This window comes from Euleptes europaea, chromosome 1, assembly GCF_029931775.1.
Source record: "Euleptes europaea isolate rEulEur1 chromosome 1, rEulEur1.hap1, whole genome shotgun sequence".
Classification (NCBI taxonomy): domain Eukaryota; kingdom Metazoa; phylum Chordata; class Lepidosauria; order Squamata; family Sphaerodactylidae; genus Euleptes; species Euleptes europaea.
The window spans coordinates 84,244,056-84,270,258 of record NC_079312.1 but is presented as its reverse complement, the minus strand read 5'-3'; the positions used below and the strand labels follow the sequence as shown (position 1 = coordinate 84,270,258).

Sequence of the window (26,203 nt, the reverse complement as noted above, 5' to 3'; positions counted from 1 at the left end):
TTACTAAAGAATGGAGACACAGTAGCATCCAAAAAGTTTTTTGCTATTTGTGAGAGAAGACCTGCAATACTTCCTCAACTAGGTTTTATATCTCTACTGTAGCAGTGCAGTCAATTTGTACCTGCGTATGGAAGTTCAATTACTGGGAAGTATATAGTACATATTGCTGTCACATATTGTTAAATTAACTCTCTAATCAAGGAGATGGGTGTCTGTGGTATTGGGTGTGGTTTTTTTTTACTTAAAATAATACTAAGGGCTCATCAGAAATCATAATAGATATTTCTTTTCTTTCACAGCTGAGATTACTACTTCAGTGTCATTTGAGAAGAAATGCACTGCTGAACCAGATACAAAAGTACGAGGTAGCTGAGTAGCTACCTATCACCCAAATTTATTTCTGTGTTTTTAGAGAATAATTACAGAACCAAGAAGTCCCTCTCATCAGTAGTGAAAAGTAGGAGGAAGTCCATTTATTGACAACTCCCTTGTTGGCTCTACAGATCAGAGGGTAAAGCATCTATTGGGACATGCAAAAATCAGATTTGTTTTGAAATGTAACAGGCACATTGCTTGGTCATACACATAGATTTGGCAGCTTTGTGACTGTACTTCATGGGTTGTATAATAAACAACCAAGACTGAAATCAGCTTTCAGAAGGCATACTTCACTGTACAAAAACTTAAATTTCTCAGGCCATGTCCAATTCACTAGATTGTGCACAGACAAAATTTAAAATGTGACAAAATGATAGCAATACTTATATGCAGAAAAAAAGTAAGGTGTTTTCTTTTTAGCAATTTAAAATCCAGACAGCTGTTTCCAGGCAATAATTTACAAACTCTGTCTTTGGAAGTCATAACAAATACAACACTTTCTTTAACAAAAAACACCTGTGATAATTTCTAGAAAACGATGTTGCCCTTTTTAGTGTTCACGTATTTTTAAACAAATCTTCTAGAGACAGGTTTTGGTAAAAAGGACTCTAAAAAATAAAAGTAAAACATGAGATGTTTATGTCTTGGTCTTGCAATAAATAAATAACGTCTAATTGTTTATAAAGTTGGACATGTATGTCTGTGAAGTTAACGTAGAGGTCTGGGAGCTCAAATCTTAAGTAGCCATGAGCAGCAAGTAACATGAACAATTTATCAAAGAGTTCCTGCTTCCATAGTTAGGGCAGTTTTCTTTAAGAGCACAGAACCTATTTACCCACAACACCAAACTCTTTTTTAAAAAATCTTATGTCAAGCAAATAGTGGAGTTATGTCAAGCAAATAGTGGAGTTATAGTGCGCGCAGGCAAGGCCCCGCCGCCGGCCCCGCTGCCGGCCCGCGCGCGCTCTGGGAGGCCTGGAAGCGGCCGGTGGGGCCTGCCTGCTCGCAGGCAAGGCCCCGCCGCCGCCCCCGCTGCCGGCCCGCGCGCGCTCTGGGCGGCCTGGAAGCGGCCGGCGGGGCCTGCCTGCGCGCAGGCAGGGCCCCGCCGCCACTGGCTCCAGCGCTGGAAGGGCTCCGCTGCCGACTCCAGCTGATCAGCGGGCCTCCTCCTCCCACCTCTCCCGGTAAGTTGGGGGTCAGGGGCTCTTCCCCCTCCCCCCCCCAGGGTGGCGCTGGGGTCGGGGTGGGTCTGGAGGGCCCGGGAGGGGGTGGCACTGGGGTCGGTCTGGAGGGCCCGGGAGGCCGGGCGGGAGGGCGACCCGTTGTATAAGCCGACCCTCGGCTTATACGCGGGTGCCTAATTTTTCCCCATTTTTGGGGTGAAATTAGGCACCTCGGCTTATATGCGGGTCGGCTTATACACGAGTATATACGGTATACTTTGTACCTTGATTAACTTGATGGCATATAAGAATAAGAAGCGGAGACAGAGAGGAAGGTTCTAATCATAGATATTAACGAATTGGAAGTTAAACAAGGTCAACCAGACAACACATGTTCTTAAGAAAACAAGCTAATGTTCTTAAGAAAACAACTGGCTATTCTTCAGCTTATTTAAGACAAAGGTATTTTGAAAAAAAAACTGTCTAATGAGAAGAAGTGGCAGCTGAGGAAGTGGGAAAGAGCTTGCTAGTTCTAGAGGCAGCTGAAGAACATCTCACTGATTTTTCCCTCTTCCTGCTCACACAGGGACTGAAGGCCTGGTTGTACCCCGAGGCATGAGCCAAAGGGCTTGCCCTTAGACTGAGGGTCGTAGTCTAGAGCGAGGAGGAAAATCACCTGGAGAGAAAGGAAGACCTGTCTCTGAACCTGGAAACTTTTGAAATCAACTTTATACTTCTGAATTATCTAATAAGATCACTACAAACAGCTTTTTCAATAAATGACAAATTCCCCAGTTTACAGTTGAAGATAATCAGAACCTAATAACCCATTTCACAATAAAAGGCCCACCTTCTCATGTACTGACTAGCCAGACAGTTAAGATCTTCATCACAAGCTCTGCTCTCTGTGCTCCTGCCTACAGAGATGGGGCAGGTGACAATGAGAGACAGGGCTTTCTTTCTTGGTTATGGTTCGTATAAGTAATTGTTTGAGCATATGGTCTACCCTGAAGACAGATATGTCAATTTTACACTTCATATACTGCTACAGCCTTAATGAAATGGCCTGATAGAATGAGAGGATGATACTATCCAAGTCATACCACAGCATGTCACTTTGGGCTGGATCCAGTGAGACACCAATGGAAGGCACTGACTATCACAGATCTTCTCTGCTTTCCCCTCCCCCCGCCCCAACAGACATTTCTGACATGAGAGAAAATTTATTCCTGAGGTTGTGGACCCCCAGATGAGAAATAGCCACATGGTGTCAGACCTCAGCAACACGTTGCGTTTCTTGTAAAGGAACTTCACTCCAGACGTTGCAATCCTTGGGATCCCTGGGCCTTGTGCCAAGAGACTGCTGGCTCAACCCTTTGTATGTCATTTATGGCAAGCATGAGTCAGAGTAGGAATCTTGCTTTAACACAATTTTTTTCCTTCAAAATACTCACTTTTAAAAAGAAATAGAATGGATTCTTCTGAAAACTGTGCCTTACACATTTCCAGTAAGCCATCTGGCCTTAAGTTCTACTTATCCTAGATCATTACACTTTAACCATAGACAGTACCCAACGTATAAGTACCTGCATGTCCTCCTCTTTCTCAGGAAGGGGGCCATAGTGCATCAAGTTGTGCCTATAGGTCATGTAGCCATTTTCATAAAACCTCTGTGTTAGCTGGTATGTATAGTCATGCAAATTCTGGAGCTCAGCCAGTTCTTCTCCTTCTACCTGCATGCATTGGGCAAGATATAAGTTTATTTAAAATATACTTACACACTTTTTTTCTCCAAAGACTGGAATCGAGGGGCTTATATTTCAAAATTTAAAACAGACCATCCACATTAAAATATTACACAGATAATAAAATGGAAAAGAACCAGCCTCTGAGAACCAAACATAATGTCTAACAAACCGCTAGAATACCATGGTTGTCCACAACTGAACTCTGTCAAAGAATTATTTGAACAATACTGTGTAGCAGAATTTCCTAAATTGGTGCAAGTTAGAAATAATCTTCACTTTCTCTGGAAAAAGATAAGATTTGAGTCTGGAGTTGAGAACAGAAGAGAAAAGAGGAGAGAAAATCAGATAAACGCCAAATATGATCAACAGGATATGATACATAGTCATTTAGGGTCAGACCTGATATTGCCCCACTGATTAACACAAAATGAGACACAAAGCAAGCAAGTGGTGCCTTTTATTGGACAAAACATTGGTTCTTTCCAGGTATTCATGGACATTCCTAATGACAATGGTCTGGGCATCAGCTAATCTATATTAATGAATCTATGTAATTTTGATGTTCATAACAACAATTTACTGAATAAACTGCTCAAAATTTTGCTCTCTCGCCAACACAAGTAAAATAGTTCTGTCATCCATAATTTTTAGGACGATGTGCATTAATTAATTACTACATGACTGAACTACACCTTTGGTAAATTAATTTGCAAGGTCTAATTTTACCCAAGAAACCAAGAGTTAACAACATACTTCTCTATTTCAGGAAATATTTCCATTTCTCTTTGTTATGGTAATGAAGAATGAAAAAGTGTTTTTACCCCCAGTGGTAGCTTTTGTGTATTCATTTGAAATCCCTTTCCCTTCCTTCCTCTATCAAAAGAGCATTTTTTCAAAAGAACCTACCAGTTTATTAAATTTAGAGATATACAGGCCTGGTGAAAAACCAGGGAAAAAAAATATGTAAATGCCCCCTTTTGTTTCTAGAAGACTTTTCCAGTTTTCCCAATGGAAAAAAGGGAAATTCTGAGATGTATACAACATGTGCAGTAGCGGTTTTTGTTTAAATATAAATCATTTTGGCAATACTATGTTACAATATGTTTTCGGATATCAGTGTTTTTATCCAAACATGCTGGTAGTCCTATCTATTGTGACTCTATTGTGAGTTTATGTTCAAACAATACATGTACTTTTGTTTACTACAGAATTTCTTTTCTATCCTCAATGTTTATTTTTTCCTATCTCTCAGATGGCAAAATTAAAGATACAGTGCTATGGCAACATCGATTGCAACCGTTTGTAACTCTCAAGTTTTAGGTATAGTTGCAATTTTAAAAAATATAAACACATATTCATACTTCTAAATTCCATAAATATGTCAAATAGTGCAATTATATATGCTAAGTTATAAATGATGCACTTTATGTTGTTCGAACAGTAAAGGGAAGTTAGGTTTGACAGAAAAGTTGTATTTTCCTCAAGTTTCGGTTTTGCTTTTCTAGAAAAAACAACATAAAAAGTGGTTTCCCCCCCACCATGGTTTGAAAATTTCCAGAAATTTCACAGCTCTAATTAGATCTATTCAAAGGCAGACTATCAACTTTTAGTTTGACAGCCCATTTTATATTTTGCATTTCTCTTTCTCAGAACTTCCAACCAATAAAATGCTCCTATTATTGCAGCTGTGTAGTGACTCAATAACATGAAGGACCATCACCTGCAATCACCATACAAACCGATTCAGGTGTTATGGCCCTAGCCAAGTATTTGATTTTCTGCCAGAGAGGCATTTCATCACTATGAAACTTTGCTATGCCCATTACTTCTATGAGACAGCCCATAGGGCAAAATTCACCTTTTCATCTTCCAGGTATTCAATATCAGCAGTGTTGTAACCATCCTTGTGCCCCCGTCTCAAAACCCGGAACCTCCGTTTGCCTGTGGTGTTCACAAAAGACCGTCCATCAGGAAGGAAATCTATTTTCTGAATCTCCAACATACAGCCATAATCAGCAAAGCTGAGGAGAAGCAACACAGAGAGAAGACAAGCTGAAGAATAAGATTTACAGTGTTTCAAGGCTCAGAAACTTACCACTATGTACTCTGTGGAACATATTACCCTCTTATGACTTCCATGCCATTTTGGGAGGTAGAAAGCATCATTACCACCCTTACAAAGGTGAAAGGAAACAAAAATGATTTTGTGCTTTGTCTTGAAGCAACAGGAATTCACTTCTTCCATCCAAAAGGGTCAATAAAGCTGTTCTGAGCTAGAAAATCTGCACCTTGTAAATGCAATCATTAAATGTTCACTGATCAATTCTTCAAGTATCATCCAGGTTTGAGAACCAATTCCAGCCTTTGACGACACGAATATTATAGTGATGCAGGGGGGAGGGAAGATGAAAACTAGAGGACCTCCATGAAACTGGTAGGCTATTGCCTGCCCTGACACAATAGTCCATGCACTCTCAATGGTTAACTGTCACCAGTCTGTCACTTTAAAAACTTAGGAAGAATCTAACAGGCTATATTTTGCCTCTGCCATACATAGGCACACACATCCCTCATCATACTACACACACAGCCTGGCTCAAATGACAGCTAGCATACACATAACCCAGTTCTTTTATACCCGAGCGATATGGGGGTGAGACTCTCTGAGCCATGGCAGCCTGAATGGGCCTATCTTCCAAGGGACTCCACTTCCCTTTCCTATCATGGTATGGCTTTATTGGCTAGAACCTTAATTGTTCATCGAAAAGGCAATAGTAACACCACCACCAAGGCTTTACCAATTTTGTTATAATCATACCCCTTTGCTCTTTTCCTGCTCCAAGTGGTACAAAGCCAATCAGTTGAGTTCTTTTGGAGGAGAAACCCTATCCCCTTCTGTCGGGCTTTGACATTTACTGCCCTGTTCCCACCCTTGCTAGAAAACCTGTCTAAAGGCCTAGTCTGGTACCAGAGCTTAATAAGCAGCAGGGAAATCATGGGGACCAAGTGTAGGACTCATGACAAAGAGAAATCCCTTGTGTCCTTTACGCATTACTAGCAGCAACATCAACCAACAGCAGACTGAAAACACACCCATTTATTTGTGAACCACTAATGAGTACAGGAGAATTAATACCTTAAACAAGCACGGAAAAACGTTCAACAGATTCACTTGACAGCTTGCACCCTACTGTGTATTTCCAATGACTGTCTATCTTTGGAAGACGGGAGCAATTTTCAGTTCTCCTCCCATTGCTATTCCTTCTTTCTTCTTACACTGTTTATGAGGGTTTCTTGACCCACCAGCAAAAAAATTCAGCAGGGTGGCTAAGTGGGAGTGGAAGGTGGGATCTTGTAGGATAAAAGCCAATGACCACTGAACCACTGGTGAGTCCAGAAGAGTGACTACCTTACTCAAATGTGAATCAAATTACAATTTGCTTTTCACTCACACATAAACACACATGAACACATGAAGCTGCCTTACACTGAATCAGACTCTTGGTCCATCAAAGTCAGTATTGTCTACGCAGACCGGCAGCAGCTCTCCAGGGTCTCAGGCAGGGGTCTTTCACATCACTTACCGTATATACTCGTGTATAAGCAGAGTTTTTCAGCCCAAAAAAAGGGCTGAAAAAACTCAACCCGGCTTATATGTGGGTCAATACGGTAGGAGGGGGGAGGGAGAACTTACCACCACCGCCGGCACCGGCCCGCGCGCCTTCTCTGCGGCCTGGGAGCGGCCAGTGGGGCCTTCCTGCACGCAGGCAGGGCCCCGCCGCCATCCCCGCCTCCAGCTGATCAGCAGGCCTCGTCCTCCTGCCTCTCCCGGTGAGTAGGGGGTTCAGGGGCACTTCCCCCTCCCTACCTAGGGTGGCGCTGGGGTCGGGGTGGGTCTGGAGGGCCCGAGCGGGAGGGCGTCCCGGGGCAGGGGCATTGTATAAGCCAACCCTTGGCTTATACGCGGGTGCCTAATTTTCCCCCATTTTGGGGGTGAAATTAAGCACCTCGGCTTATACGCGGGTCGGCTTATACACGAGTATATACGATACTTGCCTAGTCCCTTTAACTTGAGATGCCGGGGATTGAACATGGGACCTTCTGCATGCAAAGCAGAAGCTCTACCACTGAGCCACAGCTCCTCATCAAGATGTAACCAGAAGATGTAACAAGGGTGACTTGTTAGCTTCAGCATATGCAATCTATGAAGAAGAATGCAGCCCAGGAAAAAAATCCACTGAATTCAAAGAACAGGGAAAATCACTGGGGCCAGAAAGGACACTTAGAGGGTGAAATCCTGGCTTTCACCTACAATATAGAGTTCATAACAGAATAGGGAATGGAACTTGGAGACTAAATACCAGGAACGCATCAGAACCACTGATCTATCCTGAAACCATAGAGTGTGAGGGTTCCACAGGAGAAAAAAAACCCAAGAGGATTAAAGAGATTATAGTCACAGGCCTAAATGCTTACCTCTTCCCATTCTCAGACATACACATGCCAAACATCTTTGTGCCGGTCTCCAGACACCTTCGAATCATAAGGCGATAGCGAGGCTCAAACACATGAAGGGAACACACAATGCCTGGAAAGGCCAGTGTGCACACAAAGATAGGGATATTCTTGGTGAGGCTGCAGAGGGGGGAAAAGGAAGTATTGTCATGTTACTAGCTGGGATCAACTATACTGGATTGGATGTATGCATGCTTTGAGAAAACAGTAACATATTTGGTTGATTCATGCCTTTTGTATGAAATACCCTCTTGTTTCCTTCAATGTATATACCCTAAAAAGCTGCACAGCTGCAGTGCATTCACACAAGATTAATCTATGTGGTTGCACAGTTACAAGGGAAATTGGATGTGCAAGGAAAGAGCCTTGGCTACTTACCGTGAAGGCTTCTTCTGCTCAGAGGGACGAAGGGCATCTTTATGATGGGTGTTTCCTTTTTCCTCTTAGCTCGGGAGGCAGGATTTAATATTTAAATTTTTTCCTGGCTTCTGGGGTAAACGCCCTCTATTGCCAGTTCTAAAACTTTCCAAGCCTTAGAAGATTAGTAGGGTAGAAAACTAAGAAATACGTTATACCTCATGAAATTGTCAATTAGAACTATACGAACTATGAACTTCAGCAATAACCATGAACTATAAATATAACGGAACCCTTGATGGACGTCTTGGGAGGGCAAGATGCCCTTCGTCCCTCTGAGCAGAAGAAGCCTTCACGGTAAGTAGCCAAGGCTCTTTCTCGGCTCAGAGGGACAAAGGGCATCTTTATGATGGGACATATAAGAGCAGTCCCCGCCCTGGGAGGGTTAGACGTCCTGTAATATGCTTTGCAACACTCTTCGCCCGAAAGCGGCATCGGATGAAGAGTAGAGATTTAATTTGTAGTGTTTAACAAATGTAGACACAGACGACCAAGTGGCCGCCTTGCAAATTTCTTCTACAGAAGCCTGTCTATCAAAGGCTGTGGATGTGGCTGCACTACGGACCGAATGGGCCGTTACCCCTCCAGGAATGGGTAGTTTGCTTTCCTTATAGGCAGTCTTTATGCATAAGGAAATGGTGCGGCTAATTGATGCCCTTGACATGGGCATACCCTTCCTTGGTTGGGAGATATTGATAAATAGCGAATCAGATGTCCTGATGTTTTCTGTTCTGGTTATGTATATGTGAAGTGCCCTACGAGCGTCTAACAAGTGCCAAGTCTTCTCCAAAGGTGTTTTAGGGTTAGGACAAAATGAAGGAAGGATTATGTCTTGTTCCCTGTGAAACTTTGTATTACACTTGGGAATGAAGGAGTGGTCGTGTCGTAGAACTACCTTGTCCTTGTGAAAGGTGATGAGACCTGGACGTATCGAGAGGGCTCCTAGTTCAGAAACCCTGCGTGCTGTGGTTACCGCAGTTAGAAATAGGACTTTCATTCTTAACCACTTTAATCCAACCTGTGAAAGCGGTTCGAATGGAGGCTTTGTAAGTGCAGTGAGAACCGTGTGTAGGCTCCAAGTGGGAAACCTGTGTCTTGTAGGGGGTGATGTTATAGACAGACCCTTTAGAAATGATTTTATGTGAGGATGTCTGGTTATTCTGTAGCCCGCTACTCGTGGTACTATCGTAGCTAGGGAAGCTAGTTGTCTTTTCAAGGTGGCTGTGGCTAGTCCGATCCTATGTCCTTCCTGTAAGAAGGAAAGGATGCCCAATGTCCGTGGTTTGAGTGGGTTGATGTTTTTGCGCCTGCACCATCTGGTGAATGCCTTCCATGTTGAGTTATAGATTCTCTGTGTTGAAGGTCTGCATGCTGCCTGAATGGTCTTAATTATATCCTCTGTGTACCCTAATCTATGTAATCTGGCCCTTTCAATTCCCATACGGTCATTTTGTACCATCCTGGATCTGGATGATAAACTGGGCCCTGTATCAGGAGATCTGGTCTGACCGGTAGTCTCCAGATGTTGTTGTTCGACATCTGAATCAAGGTGGAAAACCATGGGCGCCTGGGCCAATACGGCGCTATGAACAGTACATGTGCCTTCAGCGTCTTTATCCTCCTTAACACTCTTGGTATGAGTGGGAGAGGTGGGAATGCATATAGCATCCCCTTGGGCCAGGGTGCTGTCAGTGCATCCGTCCGTTCCGCTCCTAACTGTGTGTACCTGGAGTAGTAACGAGGGAGTTGATGGTTTGTAGTGTCTGCAAATAGATCCACTATTGGGGTTCCGAATCTTTGAGTGATGCAATGGAAGATGTCTGGATGGAGAGACCATTCTGCCTCGCTGATCGTCTCCCTGCTGAGCCAATCTGCCTGTATATTTGTGGCTCCTTTTATGTGTTCTGCTCGTAGTGATGCTAGATTGGCCTCCGCCCACCTGAGTATCGGAAGTATTTCCCTGTGTAGTGTTGATGATCTGGACCCCCCTTGTTTGTTCAGATGTGCCTTTGCGGCTACATTGTCTGTCCTGATCAGTATGTCTTTCCCTTGTATTTGTTGCTTGAAACTGTGTAAGGCCTTGTAAATCGCTCTGATCTCCAGAGCGTTTATATGGAGTTTCTGTTCCTGTGGGGACCACATTCCTTGGGCTATGAGATTGTGAAGTGTTGCCCCCCATCCCGTTGTGCACGCATCTGTGTGTATTTGATCTGGGATTGGGTAAATAAACCGAAGACCCTTTGACAGGTTGCTCGGGTCTGACCACCATTGTAAACTGTTTTTGGCATCCCTGGTAAGTAGGATGTTGAAGTCTCTTTTCTTTTGTATGTCCTTTTGATACGGCCTGAGGAGCCGTTGTAGGGGTCTTGCATGTAACCTTGCCCATTGAATAGTGGGTATGCATGCTACCATGTGTCCCTGTAGTTTGGCAAGGCACATGAGTTTGGATGATCTGGCAACAAAGGTTTTTCTGGCTAGTGATGAAATTAGAGCGATTTTTTCTCTTGTGAGGAATAATTTGTTTTGTTGTGTGTCTATCTCTACGCCTAAGTGTGTCAGTCGTTGAGATGGAGTTAGCTTGCTCTTTTTGTAATTTATTAGGAATCCGTGTGATGATAGGTTTTCTATTACTAGTTTTGTGTGTTGTACGCTTTGCTGTCTTGAGTCTGCACAGATTAGTATGTCGTCTAGATAGGGGTGTATTCTGACACCCTGTTTGCGCAGTTCCGCCACTAGGGCTACTAGTACTTTGGTAAATACCCTTGGGGCAGAAGTTAACCCGAAGGGAAGAGCCCTGAATTGGTAATGACTTCCTTGATAAAGAAATCTCAGGAAGCGGCGGTGCTGCGGATGTATGAGGATATGTAAGTATGCCTCTGTGAGGTCTATGGATGTTAGAAAATCCATAGGTTGTAATGCCTCTGTTACTGTTTTCAGTGTCTCCATTCGGAAACGTCTCAAAGGAATGAATCTGTTCAGAAACTTCAAATCTAGGATGGCTCTCCATCCTCCGTCTCTCTTGGGTACTGTGAAGAATACTGAATAGATTCCCGATGAGCGTTCCGATGGAGGTACTGTCTCTATAGCCTTGATATCCGTCAAGTGCTGTATAGCTTCTGATGTTCTCTGAAGCTTGTCTTTGTTCCTGGAGACAGGTGATGCTACTAGCCTGTTTGATGGGATGTGAGCAAATTCTATTTTGTATCCCTGAGTTATGATGTTCATGACCCACTGGTCTGGACGGGAGGACGACCATTGTGGTTGAAAATGATTTAGCCTTCCTCCCACAGGCTGTAGTGTGGCGTCACTGTTTTGTTTGGCGACTGGGTTTACTCCCTTTGTCGCCCTGATATGGGGTGAACTTTGAACCTCTGTTAAACCTTCCTCCTCTCCGAAAGGAGTTACGGTTCTGGTTCCATTGTCCACGTCGTTGGTCAGGTCTGAACTTTGGTAGTGTGTGGTATGAACGAAATGGAGTGAATGTCTGATTTTTGAATTCCTTTTGAAGAGTTTTTGGCAATGCCTTTTTCTTATCCTTAGTTTCAATTAAAATGGGGTCTAATTTGTCCCCGAATAACCTTTTTCCCTGATAAGGGAAACCCATTAAAACCGATTTTGATCGGTGGGTCGCTTGCCACGGGCGGAGCCAAAGCGCCCTCCTAGCCGCTGCTGTGGTAGCCATGGCTCTAGCTGCGTAAGTCATGGTGTCTAGTGTTGAGTCGGCCAGGAAGGAAACTGCCCTCAATAACCTAGACACACCTTCATTGGCCTTCTTTTCTTCCTGTGGGATGAGTTGAGTCAACTTTCTAGCCCAAATTATTGCAGCTCTAGACACCAATGCTGACGTCACTGAAGCCTTAATAGCTAGCGCAGATGCTTCATGTGACTTTTTGCATGCTAGTTCTGCCTTTCTGTCAGCAGGGTCCCTGATTAGAGTCTGATCTTCCTCAGTTACTAGGTCTGATGTATGAAGCGCAGTGACCGGAGTTTCCACCGGGGGGACTTTGAGTATGTCTGAGGTGCTTTGGTCTACATTGTAGAACTTTCTAGATGTAATAGGCCACTGTTTTGAAGTCATTGGTTTTTCCCATTCTGACTTCATGAGGGACAGAAAATAGTCTGGTACTGGTATCACCTTGTCAGGCGTATCATGCATGTGAAAGAACTCTTTTGATCCCTTTTTACTCTGAGAGTTCTGGGATTCAGAGTCCTCTGAAAGATCAAGTGCAGCTAGTGTCTTTGATAATAATAGAGGAAATTCCTCTGCACAAAATACCCTGGATTGCTTAGGTTGTTCAATCATATCTTCACCATCAGAACTGAACTCGCCTTCTTCCCTTTCACTGTCATTATCACATGAATATATAGACTGTTCACCTTCATCCCCTTGCATGGTCTGATGTACAGAGCCATCTTTAAGGGCCGCTTTGGTGGGCCATTTTCCTTCCCCATGTGCAGCCCCAGAAACATTGCCTGAAACAGATTGGTTTGGGAGGGGACCCATGTTATAATAGGCTTGGGCTTGCGCACCCTGAGTTGGACAATTCTGTATAGGAATGGGTTGTACCGCTCTCAAACCTTCAGCGAAGGCGTCTTTAATAAGGGAAGAGAGCTCTGCTTTTAGGAAGGCTAGACCTTCGTTCTGCAGAGGGGGAAGGGAGATCCTACTGGTAGATGGTGTCTCCGCTGCCGTTTGTCGTCCTTGATTTTGAGGCGAGCCGCCTAAGGACGAACCGGCACAAGGCAAAGGTGAGCCGCCAGCCTCCTGTGCCCTTTCCCTGGTTAATTGCAGGGGTTGGGCGCCGGGTGCCAGAGCGGGCTCCTGCTCCGCTTCCCAAGCCTGAGAGCCCGAAGGCAATGGCGAGCCGCCATACTCCTGGCCGCGCACCCGGAATACTTTGGGGGAGGGAGCGGGAGAAGCCGCTGAACTCCTTGCGACGCCCGCTGCTGTAATCTTTCCTCCGCGCGCCGTTTCAATGAGGCGTTTAGCGCGCTTGGTGCTGGTCGAGACGACCTTTTTGCGCTTGCCGCTGCCGCCCCCTGCACCACTCTTTCTTTTTGTTTTTACCTTCAAGTCAATTTGCTGACTTGTAGAAGGCTGGATGGCCTCGGATAGAAGAGGCATAGCCTTCAGGAGGCTAGGATCCAGGTCGGCTGAGGCAATATAATTGTCGCCCTGCCGATCCGCCATTTTGTTTTGGCGGGAAGGGATCCCTGTACAAAACTCCTAATATTTTCTATGCCCCAGACAAGGGTAATAGGAATAGGAGTAGGTAATAGCAGAATAATGAAAAATAGTTAAGAGTTAGTTAGAAATAGAAGTAAGGCTCGGTAAATTCTATCCTAGTAGCAGAGAGATGCAAAGGCTGCTCTCCCGATCAAGGCAGGAAATAGAACTGGCAATAGAGGGCGTTTACCCCAGAAGCCAGGAAAAAATTTAAATATTAAATCCTGCCTCCCGAGCTAAGAGGAAAAAGGAAACACCCATCATAAAGATGCCCTTTGTCCCTCTGAGCCGAGAAAGACTGGTTTTCTCTTTTTCTCCAGACAGTTTTTACCCCTTGGCACATTTTCTTTGACATGGATCCTACCAGCTTTTCCACTCAATCTCACCCACTTCCCCTCCTCACTGCAGCCCCTGTCCTTCTTGGCCTCACAATCTCTGGCATAGCCTTTCAGTAGTCAAGACTCTCCAGTAAAGCAGGGTAGGAAAGAAATGAGAGGGGAGAGATGAAAGAATGACAGGGGGGAGGAAGAGTTGATAGCATCTTGCTCAGCGTTTCTGTGCTTGTGCGTGCCTCAGAAGAGGACTGTGGATGTCCACCATAGGGTGAAAGCAGGTTATCTAAAGTTGGCCCTGCTCATACGTATACCACTTCCTAGCATTTACACAGGTAACGGCTAACATGTAATGTGCAAATACTAATAAGTCATAGCAATATAAACTGGAGTAATGGTTAATTAATGGGGCCCCTTGAGGTTTTTTTACTTTGTGATTCCCTGAACAAAGTAAGGGATACCACTTATCTTAGCATCTGAATAATGCAGAAAGAAGGGGCATGCAAAACAAACACTGCCAGGGTCCAACCTCTCATTTAATCATTGAGCAACAAAAAGAGAATCCTAAAATGTGCGAGGCCATGAGAATATGACTTATCACCCAACATTTCAGCAGGGTATGCTGAATATGTTTCTTAGTCAGAACAACTTCTTCTGTAAGTGTGCTTGAATTTGAACGAAACTCATCAATACATTATCAAGTAGTTCCATAACAAGGCAGTATTTCTTCAAAATACTTCACTAAAACACAGCTAGATAAGAGCCCCCCCCCAATATATCATACTGACACGAATATGAAAAGATTCCCTTCAAAGGCTTATGTTTACTTTGAGAGTTCAGCCATCTCAGTCTGGTGGATCTGCTTCCTGTCTGCCAACTGTGAGGGGAAGATGGTCGACATAAGCTCCTCCAGTACTACTGTGATACTGTATTTCCCAGCCTTCAGGTACTGGAAGAAATGTTTTTTAAAGATTAAGAGAGTGGATATATCTAACATCTCCACTTACCAGGTCTTCTCATTGCCCCCTCCTTTAAAGTAATGTCCTAACTTTGACAACAAAGAACACACAACAGAATGCACCCCACTACCGAAATCCCAGATTAGCATGTTTTCAGATAAACATTAAGCTAATCCTCTATAGATATTTTCAGACTATTCGGAGGGGAAATAAGTATTTTTTCTGTTTATGTTGTACCATCAACTGTTGGATATGATCTGGTCCATCTCCTGAGCCTATGCAGGGACACATAATTGGTAAGGGGGGAAAAGCTCACTAACATAATAACCACCTTTTTTGTTACTAACATGATATAAATATATTACTATCTACTATTTACAGTTGTGGCTTCGGACAGATTACACTAAACAATGGCTGTTACCGCACTTGTATTCCCAGCGATGTATTAAGAGTTTGAAAACGTTATAAAAAATACTGTTCGCACTTTGTTTGGCCCCTTGAGCTAAGAAGACATCTTCTAACCATTTATTAGCCGTGGTATCCAAAAACCCTTTTAAAGCGATGTTTTTTATAACATTTTCAAACTCTTAATACATCGCTGGGAATACAAAGTGCGGTAACCCCCAATGTTGGTAAATTGATGTGTCTAACAAACCCTAGAAGTATTATACTTCATCTAGGGTAAAGAAACAAACTTTCACAAAATCAGGGGGCATAACCCAATGTACACCCTGATCTGAATAGTCCAGGCTAGCCCAATCTCGTCAGAACTCAGAAGCTAAACAGGGTCAGCCCTGGTTAGTATTTAGATAGGAGACACCAAGGAAGTCCAGGGTTGCTATACAGAGGCAGACAATGACAACTACCTCTGAACGTCTCTTGCCTTGAAAACCCTATGGGGTTGCCATACGTCAGCTGTGACTTGACAGTACTTTACACACACAACCCAATTTACACTGCCCTGAGCAACTTGGAGAAAGGGTTAGAGGACAGAAAGTGAGATAGCTAGGTGCCAGCTTGCAAGAGATAGAACCCACCCCTTTCCCTCAAAATTTAGAAAAAGTTCCTGCCAAGTAGAGACTGAACATTAGCCCTTTCCCTCATTTAAGTGTGCTGCTGGGTTCACTTTACCTCTCTCAGGCTCTGTTTGCAGAGTGGGCAGTTGGGCCTGTGGTCTAGGCTGCGCTCCAGACACTCTTTACAGAAAGTATGGCCACAAGGTGTCGTTACTGGCTCAAAGAATATGCTGCAAAGCAACCCGAGGAAGAAAAAGGTAAATCAGCAATGATGGTGAAAAGGTGGGAGGGAGATGTATCATTAGGCATCTAAAGAAAGATCTAGCACTCAAGTAATTTGTGAGTGCATCCTTCAGGTTATGATGGCTTGAAGTTGTTTGAATTGTGATATGCAAAGTCAAAGAAGCTGTCCCATTTGGAAATCTGAAGGCTGCCCATGAAGATTGTGAATAATCCCACAATTGCATCTCTTCATACATCCGATTGCTGATTTTCCTCCACCGATATGACAATAAACCGGGTTCAGGCTTATTTGGCCTGATTTTTTTCGGTAAACCAGAAATAAGCCGAATACACATACCGGTAAGTTTCCCAGGGAAAAAAACGGGTCCATTATAGTCTACAGATTTTTTTCCCGAAGCTCCTGTGGGGGCATTCTTGGAGGAAGAGTTCCCAAATGTTAAGGGTAGCTTCAAGGGACTCTCCTTGCATGAACCCCAGTTTGGTAAAGATCGGGTCGGGGGTCCAATTTTACAGGGTCCCGAAGGGATCGCTCCTCCCTCCATAGAGAAGCATTGTAAAGCCAAAGCCGGAAAAAAACCCGAATATCTATTTGGCTGATTCGGCAATTAGCTAACTGGCTTCAGCTTTTTCCCCAGTTTTAATATTCAGATTTAATTAAACCCGAAAGAAGCCAAAAAGGCCTTTTTCTGGTTTAGTTTCGGTTCAGATTTATCGATATGCACAACCCTATTCCAGATACTTCCAGAACACAAGGAAAAGTTTTCAGATTCTCCAGAAAGTATGTGGAAAGTCCCAGGTTCAGTCCATGGCATCAACAGCTAAATTATCTCAGGAAGCACATATATTTCTATAGTTAATCTTGGAAAGCCACTTCTGGTCAGAGCTAGACATATAAATAGTTTGATATGGTATATGGGAGGTTCATATGTTCATTTGAATATAAACCCCTAAAACATTTCTTAAAGATAAAGGTAAAGATAGGAGTGCCCAATAGGTTGATCTCAAAGTTCCTTTTACATCTCTAACTATCCCTCTTGAATTCTCCCTTCCATCTTTTTGCCTAGAAAGTTACATGCATGATTGATGAAAAGTTTTTACACTATGGAAAGCAGATGAACCTTTATCAGACAGCTAACATCACAAAGAAAAACAAACCGTATGCAAAGAGAACATTCCAAGTCGGATGTACTCAAGAGGCTCCTAATGTCCTGAGTAGACTTGGCTCCTGTTGTTTCTGGATAGCGAAAGAAATGTTTTTGAAAAAAATTAGCATCACATATCAATTCTATTCTCACAATATCCCAGCATCTCTCACTCAAGCGGTAGGGCAGGTCTCTCACATTTGCTGTGTATATGACCACCTGAGGTACAGAAGCATCCAGTAAACAGATTCACAGAAGAAAAACAGAAGGAACCAGTATTCTTGTTGTCCTCAGTCTAGAGATCATAAGGCAAGTGAAATTGCACAGCAAAAACAACTTTGATACATTACCATTTTTAAGAGTACACACACTTCTAGTTGCCTTTGCCGGTGTCCCAAACACAATGCACAATTCCAACATTTCAACTTGACAACAGTTCTCCACCCCGTCTCTTGGCTATGACTGCACATGGTACTGAGTAATCAAATGATATCATTTTTTAAGAACAAGCTCTTCTTAGAATTCTGCCTGTTACAGAGTTGTACCTTGACAAAGTTTGGCATCTCAGAAACTAGAACCAACAAGCATCTCAGTTTCTCTAGCTGGTTTCTGCCACAAACATGCAGGGGAATATGGCCCAGCTTCTTGGAAACAACTGGATGGGCATAAATATGATTTGATGAGAAAGGAGTTATTACTCTATTATTATTATTTCTTACTTTCCTTTAAGAAAATAAGGGGGAGAGGGGAAACAAAATAAGTGGAATCTCACTGGTATAGTGGTGGACATCAAAGATGCTCACTGCCCATACTGTGTAGATAAGATCTATGTGTCTCCATTAGGGCATTGTACTGCATAGGCAGTAAGAACAGACTGGTACAGTTAGGCTGAAGAACTTAGTATGCCTTGCAGCACCATACAGAATTCAGTTCAGTGAAAGCAAGCCTGAATAGCAAGACTCCTTCCTTTCCTTCTCTCAAAGGGAGATAACAGAATTTGTTTACCAGTTACATGGATCTGTAGACATCTTCGGACAGTCTCACCTTCTTCCTTCTTTACTGAAACACCAGAATTAGACTTCTTCCGCAACCACTCTGGCAAGGAAAATGATGCTAGGTTCTGCTCAGACATAGTTGCTTCCTCCCAAATGCCTTTGCTTTGCTTCAAATCCTATATAATAAGTTGAAAAGACAACATGTTGGAACAAAATAATATCCTTTCTTGATCATACTGAAACATGGGTTTAAAAATGATGTAATTTCTTGCATTTCTCAAACAAAAAAATTGGATGTTTTCTGCTGGTGTCAGTAGTTTACCATCCTTGTAAGAGCAGATTCTCAAATGAGTTTAGACACCACTCAGAGACAGATATTTAGAAAGACCTGGATCACTTAGAAACACCCACGACCAAGCTGTTAGAGACTACCATCTGAGAGTCTGCTGGTTCATATTATGTATATACATCAGAGAGACTGTTATTTATCTCTAACTCCCTTCTGCCATTGGCAGACTTGTAATTGCTAAAGGCATCTAAAGTTGCCCACCTGTAGCCACTCTTCTTCAGAAGGCACAACTAAAGTTAGGTTTTTCCCTGAATTTGACCCTTTCAAGTTCTGATTGACATCACTCTTCAGCTCCACAACAGTGCCTGGAAGAAGGGAGTCATCACTTGTGAGAATCTGGAAATAAGACAACAGTATACTTTAATTTTGAAACATGAAACATGAAAACATTTGGCTTTAAGTGACACTAGAGGCAACATGGGCCACTGCAGAGTTTCACATTTTCCTCTTCCCTCAGTCAAGTACTTGTAATCAAATGTGAACTCTACTGATGTTTGATGATAACGCACTAGAATTCATGCAATATTTTAAAGTTTCCCCCTTTCATCAGGCAGAAGAACTATCTCCTGCAACACTAAATGTCCACTGATGATATGCTTAAGGAATAACTGTATGTTTACCCAGTCAGACCAAAAGGCTGAATTACGGAATTTATCAGCAGCCATCTATTGTGATTCATGAACCATCCACTCCAGGGTAGATATATACATTTAAGAGGCTGCTTCAGAACAAAGGTTTTTAGTATTCCAGTTGCAGAAACTGAATTCCCATTACTTATGACATGGAGCAATACAAGTTCACACTATTTTACTGATGCTTTCATTCCTAACTTGAGATAGCATTCAAACTCATAAACATCCATATTCCAAGCAAGATAGTTAACACAAGTTGACAGTTTGCTTTTTAATCTGCAAGCTTCCCACATTTAAACATTTCTATTATGTCTTGTGCCCTGACCTGGATGGCCCAGGCTAGCCTGATCTCGTCAGATCTCAGAAGCTAAGCAGGGTCGGTCTTGGTTAGTTTTTGGATGGGAGACCACCAAGGAATACCAGGGTTGCTGTGCAGAGGAAGGCACTGGCAAACCACCTCTGTTAGTCTCTTGCCATGAAAACCCCAAAAAGGGATCGCCATAAGTCGGCTGTGACTTGACGGCACTTTACACACATACACACATTATGTCTTACCTCCTTGGACTCATTTGATGGATTAAGAATTTGATGATGTGACAGCTCATCTAAAAGAGGCAGCCTTGAAACCGAACAGCTGCAAACATTTGAAAGTTCAGGAAAGCCGGACAAGTGTGTTGCTGAAGCTTAAATCTGGACAATGGGTACTGTGAGCATCTTTTGGTGGGTTGGAAAGGTGAACCAAAGACTCGTGAATGCAATGTAGCTGCTGCTGCTACACATGTAATGGTCAAAATAGTGAAGGAGCATTTAAGGACCAGGAGCAGCAATGGGCAAACTGCCTTAGCTCGATTCAAAATAACTCAATTTGTAAAGCATTGCAAGCTGGATTACTAAGTATAACTCACTCTACTTCAGCACACCAGGCTCAGAGCAGCTCACATAAACCACAAAAATACAATAAAACTATAAAATCACCTATAACAATAGGTTAAAACAGCCCTAACAGATTAAAATCACATTTCTAAATGGTGCATAGAGTTGTGATATAAAGCCATTTCGTTGTTTGGCAAAATTTGCAATGCACCTGTTTAATAAAAAGAGCAAAAATATTCCTTTTTTTTAAAGCAATCTGGGCAGGCAAGAAGTAAGAAGTATATGACTCATAATAACATTCTTTTCATGTTCTTTTGCTGGAAAATCCAGTCTCAGCAGTTTTTTATGTAATTTTAAAAATCCTTACATATACTTTTAGCTGAAGGACTGTCATGAGGATCATTAAGGCTATTAATATCCTGTGTTTTTTTTAAAACTGCTCTTATGCTTCTGTGTTGTGGATTTTAATGACTATTTCTTGCTTGAGACACCTCATAAAATAAAGCAGGTGGTAAAGAATGTTTTAAATAAATAAGGAGCTAAATGACAATGGTCATTTAGGTGTGTTTACCTTTTCTGTCTCATACTGAGCAGCATGGAATTCAGAATTCAGTGCGAGGCAATGTTGGAACTGCTGCAGGGCTTCAGATTTATGTCCCATCTCCAGAAGAACCTTTCCCTTCTGGAAAAAAACCTGCAGAACAGTTAACAACAAATGCTTTAAAAACAGGTCCTTACAAACTTCCTGTGTAAACTATTTACTGTGCATATATTACAATTACACAGAAATGTATGCAAGCAGAGACAGAGTGGTAGAATGAAGATGTTAGGAATCTCTGAATTAAGATTTTCCAGTGTGGTATAGCAATTACAGTATTGGGTTCAGACTGGGAAAATCCAGATTCAAATGCCCACTCTATGAAACTCATTGGATTACCTTTAGCCAGTCACTCTCTCAGCTTCATTTACTTCCCAGTTGCAAGGATAAAAAGGAGAGGGGAGCAAGGATTAAAAAAGGAGGGGAGAATCACCTAAGCCACTGTGGATCGATGGAGGAAAGGCAGGGGAAAAATATTTCATACACGATTTGACGATACCAAATCCATTGTTGTTGGGCTCAGCCAAACCACCCATACAAGACATGTACACACTGGAAACATGCCACATCACAGAAGGTTCTAGAATGTTCTCAACAGCTTATGCTCAGTTGAGACACTGTTCAGGCCAATGGAGGATTGCACAGGAAGACTGATAACAGTGAACAAAGAGTGTTTTGTGGGCAGAACATCCATTTCATTTGTCGAATGCCCATTGGCTCTTTGGAATATAATGAACAACGAGGAGCAGCAACTGCAGTTCTCCAAGTCCTGATCCACTTGCATCCTTGGAAAGGTAAGTACTTCCTGCCCACTCTCTCATTCTATGGTGATCCAAATTCCAGGCATGTTGGCAAGCCACTGATGATGCATCTACTTGCACAAGAACGAAAGCCCCCTTCTTAAGAAGGCTCAACAACATAGAAGCTTGATAATCTTACTGAATGTCTTTTCTAGATGAGCTTACATCCAATGCTCAGGAGTTATTTGACTCTAATACGCATTTTTATATTTTTAGTCTACTTTTACATGCACTGTCATCGATTCCAGCTCCATGGCACAAATTAAGAAAAAGACTGTTTCTAAAAGTTGAATACGATTTCATCACAAGACTAGTAAAGCTCATCTCCACCTCCCTAAAAGAATATCTATCACTCTATGCCCATGGGGAGATTCATCATTGCTTTTCTGTGGCACCTGACCAGTATTTGAAAGTAATAGCTTAAATAAAATAATATAATATTAAGAAGATCAGCTAACAAAGAAACCAGCAATCTTACCCTAATCTACATCCACAACACATGTTCACTTCAACAGGAGTTGGGGGCTATCCTTCGACTCAGTCCATATATTCAGCCTTCTTAACGTGCTAACTTACAAGCAATGAATTTATGTGAATATAGATTAAAGGAAAATAGCTATCTCTAAGGGCATTTTTATCTCAATAGAGGTGATTAGACACATGAAGCTTACTGAGAAGTGACAGATAAACTGTTTGCCTTCCACATTTGAAACTTCATTGACAGATTTGGTTTGTGAGTTCCCGAACAAGATCCACCCAACAAAGCTGCCAGAATTGCCAAGATCAGGATTACAAGTGAACCTAGATCTTGGTTTAGCAACTAGGGCTGTTGGGGGAAAAAAATCGGTATAGTTTGGATTTGGCCGAATTCGGCCCGTCTGGATTCGGGATATGCCGAAGTCCGAACTCCCCTGCTTCGGGTCCATGCAATTCGGCGCGAATTCAAAGTTCAGGGAAAAAATTCAGCCGAATAAAGCCATTAAAAACACAACCACGCCTTTCCGCGGCTCTGGGGGGGCATTTTGGGGGGTAGAGGTCCCAAACTTTCAGCGGAGCTTCAAAGGACCCTTCTTGCAAGACCCCCCCCCCAAGTTTTGTAAAGATTGGGTCAGGGGGGCTGAGATATGGGCCCCGAAAGGGGTCCCCCCCCACTCTTAATGTGCATCTCTGAGCAGAGCTTGCCGCCCACGCACAAAGCTCCCAGCCCCGACAAACAGCTGAGCTGCGGGGAGCAAGGGCGGGGCAGGTGCGAAGAAGTTTGCAAAGCAACACAACTGCAAAGCAACACAACTGCAAAGCAACACAACTGCAAAGCAACACAACTGCAAAGCAACACGTTTGCAACTATGCAAAGCGACACCTGGGAGTTTGCAAACCATGGAAAGGGACAGAGGCAGCTAGCTATGCATAATGGGCGGGGCAGGTGCAAAGAAGTTTGCAAAGCAACACAACTGCAATGCAACACAACCATGCAAAGTAACACGTTTGCAACCATGCAAAGCAACACCTGACACCTGGGAGTTTGCAAACCATGGAAAGGGACAGAGGCAGCTAGCTATGCATAATGAGCAGGAGGGGTGGAATTTCCCCTTTTGCATCGGACTCGGGACCAGGAAAATGCATTCTTTAAGTCACCATTTGAAAACCAGTTTTGAGCAAGCATCAAAATAGACCTAACCGATCTTATGAATGAGGGAAAACCTGAGGACACACAACTGAAGCCCCCCCTCAAACCAGGGAGAGAGAGACTAGAGGGGGCACATACACCCCAGGCAGAACAGGCGAAAGCCCCCTTTGGCTTCCCCCCCACCCACAGAAACTGCTCCCTCCCCCCCCCCACACACACACAGGAGAAAAATTATAGATTAAAGCCCCCAAAGGGGTCTTACTGTGGCTGTCTTCTGTTCCATCAGGAGGGGCTGGGAGGACTGGGTAATCCAATACGATTCTATTTAAGCACGGGAGGTTTTGTCTTAGATTTACCGCTCTGGAGATGCATACAGGATCGGGTGATCCATTCATCCCAATAGGGAAAAGGGGAAAGCCCATATCTCGGGACCCCCTGACCCAATGTTTACAAAACTTGGGGAGTCTCTTAAGAAGGGTCGTCTGAAGCTATGCTGAATGTTTGGGGGCTGCACCCCCAAAAATGCGCCCCCTGCAGCCACGGAAAGAGAAAAGGGGGGAGCCCATATTTCTGCCCCCACTGAACCCATCTTTACAAAACTTGGGGGGTCTCTTAAGGCGGCTTGTCTAAAGCTATGCTGAAAGTTTGGGGCTGCACCCCCAAAAAAGCGCCCCCTGCAGCCACGAAAATGGAAAAGGGGGGAGGGAAAAGGGGTGGAGCCCATATCTCGGGACCCCCTGGCCCAATGTTTACAAAACTTGGGGGGTCTCTTAAGAAGGCTCGTCTAAAGCTCCGTTGAAAGTTTGGGGTCTCTACCCCCAAAAATGCACCCCCTGCAGCCACGGAAAGGAGCGAATGTGCACATGAACCCCCCCCACGAGGATTTCTCTCTCTTTCTCTCCCTGGCCGTGCCACGCAGCAGCTGATTCCTCCAGTACTCAATCCTGACTGATTGGCCAGAAGAAGACCCAGCTTGGCCACCGATTGGCCAGGGGAGAATGCTGCTTACTGATGGTTATGCTGCTGCGCCCCGAATTTGCCGAATTTATTCGTGAACTCCCGAACTCGCTGAATTTGGCTCCCCCGTTTTCCCGCCATTTTTGAGTTCGGTTCGTCCCGAACTAAAAACCGCCGAATCAGGGGAAATTCGGCTGTTTTTCGGTTCAGGCCGAACTGAATCGACAGCCCTATTAGCAACAGTTGCACTGGCCTTCTGGCCAAGTGACGGCATTCAAAAGTTAGTTTCACAGTAATGGTAAGTGAACACATTCACTTTTACTCTCCGGGGCCAGGATCATGTTCTCTGTTGTCCTACAAACTGTCATAAGAAAAGAGAAAGCAGGAATCACTTGATTTATGGTATTTCCCCACTTCTTTACTTGTTCAACACTGACACTGCACAACAGCTGTTCACCTCTGCACTCATCCATAACTTTGATGGGTTTTGTAATGAAAAGGCTAGGAGAAGGGAAGCTTGCAACATCTGTGAGGCATCATGAAGTAGCTGAAGTTGTGCAGAGACATAAAAACCCTCTTCCTTCTCGATGGAAATCAGATGGTTATGTTGGTGCACTGCTAATGCGGAATTTGAAGAAAATCAGTTTTACCAATTTTAAGAGGAAAGACTCTGACAATGGAAGAACAGGGGAAGGGAAAGTTCCATGATATTATAAAACATACAGGTAAGTTACAACGTCTTTATTAAAGATGTGTATATACATGAGATCAGGAAGCAAAGAAGAGAGGTCTACCTTGAAATGCTGATGGAATGTCTTCAATCAAAGTGCAAATATTTTACTGGAGAGTATATATCTATCTATACCCATCATATAGGACAATTAGATTCAAAGCCAGCACCTTAGAGAACAGCAAGATTTTTGGGGTACAAGCTTTTGAGAGTCAAAGCTCCTTTCATGAGATACGAGTAAGAATGGAGAGAACCTTAATATCCCAGTTTCTTTCATTTTTCAGAAATCAATCAACATCTGATTTGGCTTACAGTGCATTCCTGAGATGGGGGGCTGAAAGTGCTCTGAAGGGGGTGTGACCCTGCCACCAGTGTAAGTGGCCTCTTATCATGGAATAAGAGGCACTTACACTGGTGGTGGGGGCAGTTCCCTCGGCGCCGCGGAGCTGCACACTGCTCCTCCAATGCCGCAGTCTCTCTGGGACCTAAATCCCAGAAGAGAAATTTGCTGCCGCCGCCGTGGAAGGGGGATTCCTGTGGGAGGACCTGACGGTAGTCAGCTTCCAAAGCCCCTCTAGCCCAGGAACGTCCCCTCCAGCAGTGGCGTTGCTGCGCCAGGTTTTTCCTGGCACAGCATCGCTGTTTTCCATGGGAAAGCCCCGTTTTCTTTTTTATACTTTAAAAAAGGCTTTTTTAAGCCTTGCAAGAGCTGGGGATCCTCTTTGGAGGAGCTTCATCTACGTTGTCCCTGGCTGCTGCAAGGCTCAGGAATGAGCTATAAGTGTATCAATACTTGTTCTAGACTGTATGTACATGTATGTATTTGTGACCACTGAAGAAGGCCTATGGGACCAAAACGCATTTGGTCTTGTTCACTGTGATTGTGGTCTTCTTTGTACATTTTCAACTTTGGGCATTCATATGTATTATATATTGTACACTGATGACTACTTAGTCTGGTGGCTTTCAGCCTAGAGGCTAAATTCAAGGCCTATGTTTTTATATTTGTATTTTAAGTGTAATGGATAATAAAGTGTTTTGTTTAATTAATTTTGCTTAATTTTTGTATCTTTTCTGCTCAGTCTTTATGGTACCTTATTCAATTTTTGGGTTGGGTTTTTTTCCTCCCCCCCCCCCCATATGTAAGATATCAGATTCAACCACAAAGATTCAGTTTTTGTTCTGTCACAATCACAGATTAGTGTTTTTCTGTGTGTTTGTTTAAACTAGAAGAAAAGGTCCAGGTGAAGCTCTTGCTAGGTTGAGAGAATGCAGGAAAACTTCCTGCGTGGACATAAGTCATATTCATGATACACCTGTCAAATAATAAGTAGATCTTACCCTCAAACAACCAAGTTTGTGGTACACAATTATTCCAGTAGCAGTTGAACATATGGTCATGTACATATCAGGAGTTAAAAAAATGAATTTAGAAGTAGAAAAATGTTATAAATATATAATGTTATTTCAGGGATCTCATTTGCTTGCAAAGTATTTTTGGT

General features: G+C 43.3%; 1 protein-coding gene across 1 annotated transcript in view; it reads right to left on the bottom strand.

The window, feature by feature from the left end:
- Positions 1-26,203, bottom strand: part of LOC130486229 (LON peptidase N-terminal domain and RING finger protein 1-like) — a 43,218-nt gene that overhangs the window by 664 nt on the left and 16,351 nt on the right. The window contains exons 3-11 of the mRNA XM_056859466.1: positions 20,561-20,683; positions 18,686-18,820; positions 18,185-18,311; positions 17,154-17,232; positions 15,871-15,985; positions 14,608-14,729; positions 7,766-7,924; positions 5,148-5,310; positions 3,128-3,274 (exon numbers count right to left, since the gene is read on the bottom strand). Of these exons, the coding sequence (XP_056715444.1) occupies positions 3,128-3,274; positions 5,148-5,310; positions 7,766-7,924; positions 14,608-14,729; positions 15,871-15,985; positions 17,154-17,232; positions 18,185-18,311; positions 18,686-18,820; positions 20,561-20,683 (1,170 nt within the window). The remainder of the gene's footprint in view (positions 1-3,127; positions 3,275-5,147; positions 5,311-7,765; positions 7,925-14,607; positions 14,730-15,870; positions 15,986-17,153; positions 17,233-18,184; positions 18,312-18,685; positions 18,821-20,560; positions 20,684-26,203) is intronic.